The following is a 5,536-nucleotide window of genomic DNA, read 5'->3' on the forward strand; positions in this document are numbered from 1 at the left end:
GTTAATAATTATGAATAAGGACACTTTTTATTAATTTTATCTTAGTATTGTATTTGTATTTATCGTAAAGGTTTTGACTATAATCCAAGGGTGTAAATATAATCATAAAAAAAGAGTTCGTGTAATTACTTATTTATACAATCAAGAAAAATTCTGTCACTAATTAAGTAAATTTTTAGTGCATGTTTGGTTGGAATGGGAGAAGAAGAGAAGAATGGAAAAAAAGAGAGAAAATAAAGAAAAAAAGTTATCAATCTAATTTCATTTTTTTGATTTAACATACAACCATTTCCATTTCTCTTATTTTTTCCTCTTTCCTTTTTCGTTTCCTCTCCTCTCCTCTTCTCTTCTCTTCTTCTTTCCTTTCATTTTTTAAAACGGTGATTTTTTCCCATATACAAAAGTATAAATTTTAATGCTCTAAGAAAAAAACTATATTATAATCCGTATTAATTTTTATTTTTTCAGTAACGCAATTGGACAAAAATTCATCATAATCATGTTAAAATACAAAAGCTATGAGGTTTTAAACTTTTCGTGTAACCAATCGTATTTCAACCTAAAACCCTCTGCCTGCGTTTACCGTCACTCTTCTTTTCTTCTCTGGGATTCTCGTTTAATTCCCGGAAAAATGAAGTCCTCCTCCTCCAACTCTCAAAAGATTTTGCCACCATCCAAACAATCCCTAGAGCTGAACCTTAATCAATCCTTGAGCACCTTCCAAGCCCAGTGCTCTGGCTTCCTCAACCATCTCTCTCACCTCCAATCCTGTCTCTTTTCCCTTCACGACCGTGCAAAACACTCGCTTGAAGCCGGATTTTCGCGCTCCATTTCGTGCTCTTTTCCCTCTAACAAGAACCCAGCTTGGGCACGAATCAGCGATAACAGCAACAGCAGCAGCAGCAACCCGACCACCCAGACCAACTTAATCAGCCAATTAGGTAATGCCATGTCGGCCGAGGCAATTGAAGAGAGACTGGCTGGGGTTCCCGTCTATGCACTGAGCAATTGTAATGAGGAATTCGTGCTGGTTTCGGGGGCTAAAACAGGAAAGTCTCTTGGGCTCATGTGTTTCAAGAAAGAGGACGCCGAGGCGCTTCTTCATCAGATGAAGTCTATGGACCCTGCCATGAGAAAAGAAGGCTCTAGAGTTGTTCCTGTTCCTTTGAACAAGGTATATATAATGATGACCTCTGCTCACATTATGGCGACCTGTCACTTTTGTTGATACAACATATGAATATAATTTTGCCGTCTCTAGCTGCTCTCCATTTGGCGGGCGAAGTTGCTCACGGGATTATTTTACAGCATATTCATGTGAATGGATGATTTTATTTCCTTGGTTTAATTATTGACTGTTTTGTATGTTGGATTGTCCAGGTTTTTCAACTCAAGGTAAATGGCGTGGCGTTTAGGTTGATACCAGAATCTACACAAGTCAAGAATGCCCTTAGGGTGAGTTTTCGTTTATATATTTGGTCTTCAGATTTCTGTGTTGTATTAGTGACAATGAGTATTATAATTGCATCTAGAGGTAACAAAATGTAGTTATATGTTGGGGTTGGGGAATCAAATTAGAAGGGAGAAAATATGAGACCGAAAAATTCTATTTCTACGACTGGATTTCACTTTTTTATACTGGAGATAGTACTTCAGTAGTGATAAGTGTACAAAAATTAGTACAAAGAATAGCACACTAACACTAGAAAACAAAAAAAAAATTCCAGCACAAGAAAAGAATAATTTTTTTCACTACAAGGGTTTTTTTTTTTTTTCTCTTCTAATTTTTGTGCCATTTTGGGACAAACATCATTATTTGAGAGTACTTACATGTGCATTTAAGTAAGAGGAGATGTCAGAGAAACTGATCCTTGTGACATTTCTCCGGCTTTGGATGCATTGGGTAAGAAAGTAAAATCTTTAATAATTTCAGTTCCTATGTTTCAACATTACGATGAAATTTGATGGTGTAGCCTATCACCTTCTTGAAGGCTGTGCGTTTACAATTAAATTTCTAGCATGGAAGAATGAATTTTGCATTTGGTGGTCTATGGTTATTGTTAGCTTGGTGGTCTATAAGAATGAATTTTGCATTTGATGAGGGCTATTTCCATATTTTAATTGAGGTTTTTATTTTTTTATAAAAAAGATGTGTAGATCCATACTTGCTTGTTTAGGAATGTATGAACACTTTGCTCCACCATGGAACATTGAATCCTTATCCGACTCGCCACTTCTCCAATTGGGTCATAGAACATTTGGATGATCTTCCTATGAGCATTTCAAAGTTCCATGTACTCCAAATGGTTTAAAACTTGCTATTTTAATTATTTGACCAAGGATACTTTAAATTCATTATCTTAGCTGTGTGTTAAAGCTGGAAGACAATATGTTTGATGGTTTGCAATGCTCGACATTCAATTATCCAAATACTCTGGTCTTTTAGATAACAATATTTATGACGGTGGTAAAGGATACCATATAGTAGTTTATACTACTTGCTGACATTGCATTCCATTATTTGTTGGTTATCAATGGTCGTTGCTGTAATGTTGTTGATTTTTTACCTACAGCTGCATATTTTCGTTTTTCTTTTGTCTCTCACATATTTTGATTCATCTCATAATAAGAATTTTGAAAAACCCTATTACATGGATTTCTGGTTTTCTTCTTCTTCTCTCTCTCTCTCTTTTTCTTCTTTTAGTTGTTTGAGAACACTGGATTTTTTGTAGTGTAACGACCCAGTGGCAAGATATTGTCTGATTGGGCTTCATGCACGCTTTTTTCACCCTCACTGTTTTGTTCTCGGTGTGGGTGCCTCTTGCTAGTCTTAGTGTGCTTATCTCTTATAATCTCATCAGTCACATCCTTCCCAAGTGATGTGGGATGTCACAATCTACCCCTTTGGGCCAGTGTCCTTGCTGGCTTTAACTATCCACACTACTGTAGTTGGGATGATATCTTGCTAGTGGGCGGCATGTAGATTCCTAAAGAATTTCTTTCATTGTCCATTGGTCTCTGTCTCAGCATTTATTCAATTTGTGAATGTTTCATGTGAATGAAATAAACGAAACTCAATTGCAAGAGTTCCCCACCAAACCCCCCTCACCAATAAACAAACTTGCTAAAGAAGACTGGTTGTGAATTCTACTTGTCTTTTGGGTTGCAAAGTGAATCAGCCTCTAATCAGAGGCGAAACCATCGTAGTTGAATTTTTTTTTTTGGGTGAATAAAATTTAAGTTGAACAAATCTTTCGGCTTCAATTGGTGTTAAGTGTTGCCTCATGTTAAGATTACTCTCAGCAAAAAGGGCAAATATTATAATTCCACATAAAGTGATGTCTGAGCATGGGTCTGTCTCTTAAAACATTTGAGATTATATAAATAAATAAATTGTGCTTATATCTTCTAGATAGGATTGCTGTAATCAGGAGGGGATCAAGTGAATGAAATGAAGTCATTGCTTTTACTTTATGTGGCATTAGGTTGTGGTTTCATAGCAACAAAGTAAAACCATCGTCTCCGCCGACAGGTAAACGTTCAGTTTAGGATGGATTCATTTTAAGTAATCTATTTTTGTGTGTGTGAAATGTTGATCATATAAAATTCCTGAAAAATAATAAGTATTACAAAGAAACCTGCAAATAACCCCCCCAAAAAAAAAATATCAAGCTAATTTGATTATCTCATGTTGTTGCCATCATACTGTTGTCAGGATTTTTGTATTGTGGAAAGGTTTTTTTACTTTTATGTTTTATGCTATGCTTAGGTCAGAAAAGTTTTCTTCTTCATTAATCCTAAAGATCTAAACTTACCTAATAATCTCAGTATCTGTGTTTGATGAAGTATATTTATTGTAAGATTTATCCTTGTTGTGCAGGAGATGGAAAAAGCTGGTTTTTCTGATGATGCCTTCGCTGGTGTTCCAGTTTTTCAGGTTCTGCGCTTACGCACTGCTGACTTTAAATGGTTCATTTGCACCCTACTTTCTTCACGTACATATTTATTGATTCACTCAGTAAGGAACTTGCAAGACATTGGAAAACTGTAAAAAGATAAATAGATGTTCTTATGACAGAAGTATTATTCCTGTGAACAATTAGATTTTGGGAAATTGCCATAGATTATTGGGAAGAAGTAGAATTTAGTGGGGCATCTACTAAACTGAAAACAGGAAAATAAGAGAAGGCGTTATTCCATTTGAGCAGTGTTGGTAATGCATTTTTAAAGTCAGAAATTTTTGTGCATGTATATTTCTTTAGAATTTCTTGCATGAGATTTAAGGCAAGCATCTGAACTGTGTTGAATTGCAGTCAAGGAGTTTGGTACTAAGAAGCCAAAACAAAAGCTATCGTCCAGTTTTCTTTAGAAAGGTCTGTTAAGGAGATTGTTGGCTCTATGTGAAGTATTGTTTATATTAGTCCAGGCATTACATTGAATTTCTTCTGTTCCTTGGGGTTTTTTCAGGAGGACTTAGAAAAATCACTACGAAGAGCATCCAGTGACCAGAATAAGTTAAATCCTGCATTCAGAATGGCGGATATTCAGGTATGGTTTTGGTTGCTTTTATGTTGATGAAGAAGCTTCAATCTCTTAATTTTATTTTTATTTCGTTTTGTAGGTTGCTGTTTTTGAGGAAATAATTAAGGGTATGAAGGTAATAACCCTCTTTATCCATTTTATAACTTTGTGTTCAGTTGCCTGGAAGATGAGGTGAAGGATAAGAAAACAAAAATATGCAGTTCTTTTCTCAGTCCTTTTGGGCAAAAATTGTGGCAATATTTTCAAAATTTAGAGCTAAAGTGCCAACAAACTAATTGTATTTGCAGGAGAGTACTACTTCAGCATGGAATGATGTTGTTTTCATCCCTCCTGGTTTTGATGTTTCAACAAATCCAAATCAAGCTCAACAATAGGCAACTGGAAAGGTGCAGGTGATGATATTTTAGACTAGATTGTCAATTTATAATATGCTTCTGGCCTTGTACCAATGTTGGTTATGGAATTTTCTTGCACATTTGCAGTTGAGTGCAGCACTTCTACCATGCGATTGTGAAATATGATATTTTCTTTGACAATGAAGTAAAGTCTTGGAAATCCATTTTGTTTTACAACAATATTTTAATCTTTATTATTATTTTTTTTGGATATTTTAACAAATCACTTTTTCACATCCAGTTTACGAGCTTACGACTGAAAAATTGTAGGATGCATGTTTCAAACAAGTTTCAAGAGATGATAACTGAATTATTATCAACTTCATTCTGTAGTGTGGCAATTGGGATATTGAGTCAGTCGTCAGTGCATGCCTGGATATTGTAGCTGGAAGAACAGTTTTGCTTGCAAATGTGCAGTAATGTTTATGTTTTTTCCTATTTTGCAGCGGTGTATGAGAAACAGCCTGCTTTTTACCGGCTGTTCATTAAGTTACTTTGTTTTTGCTGAAAAAAAAAAAAAAGATTAAAATAAAGAAAAATTTAAATAATTCACAGAAACTGATATTGAACGATACAAAATATTTTAATAAATTTCATTT

General features: G+C 35.0%; 1 protein-coding gene across 11 annotated transcripts; it reads left to right on the plus strand.

Moving 5' to 3' along the window:
- Positions 1–306: 306 nt before the first annotated feature.
- On the plus strand, positions 307–5,536 carry LOC102620796 (protein TIC 22-like, chloroplastic). 11 transcript variants are annotated; one of them, XR_008051890.1, is made up of 9 exons: positions 307–1,174; positions 1,381–1,455; positions 3,881–3,937; positions 4,314–4,373; positions 4,468–4,548; positions 4,622–4,657; positions 4,830–4,934; positions 5,025–5,082; positions 5,208–5,536. XR_008051890.1 is itself a non-coding variant. In XM_006492931.4 (8 exons), the coding sequence occupies exons 1-7, from the start codon at positions 500–502 to the stop codon at positions 4,914–4,916; spliced, it is 1,071 nt and encodes a 356-aa protein (XP_006492994.2). In that variant the 5' UTR covers positions 307–499; the 3' UTR covers positions 4,917–4,934; positions 5,271–5,536. The 11 variants fall into 11 exon arrangements, 5 of the variants coding, with proteins under 5 accessions (XP_006492994.2, XP_006492996.2, XP_006492993.2 ...); XR_372343.4 differs by having other exon boundaries at positions 5,271–5,536; XR_008051892.1 differs by having other exon boundaries at positions 4,830–4,928.

The sequence above is a fragment of the Citrus sinensis genome, chromosome 9 (genome assembly GCF_022201045.2).
Source record: "Citrus sinensis cultivar Valencia sweet orange chromosome 9, DVS_A1.0, whole genome shotgun sequence".
NCBI classification, from domain to species: Eukaryota; Viridiplantae; Streptophyta; class Magnoliopsida; order Sapindales; family Rutaceae; genus Citrus; species Citrus sinensis.

What these genes read in the sequence shown, in the direction of transcription:
- LOC102620796 (XM_006492931.4), top strand. Translation starts at nt 500, where the DNA reads ATGTTAAAATACAAAAGCTATGAGGTTTTAAACTTTTCGTGTAACCAA. An exon ending in GTCCAGTTTTCTTTAGAAAG is followed by an intron (nt 4,374 to 4,467) that starts GTCTGTTAAGGA and finishes GGGTTTTTTCAG; the next exon opens with GAGGACTTAGAAAAATCACT. An exon ending in TCAGAATGGCGGATATTCAG is followed by an intron (nt 4,549 to 4,621) that starts GTATGGTTTTGG and finishes TTCGTTTTGTAG; the next exon opens with GTTGCTGTTTTTGAGGAAAT.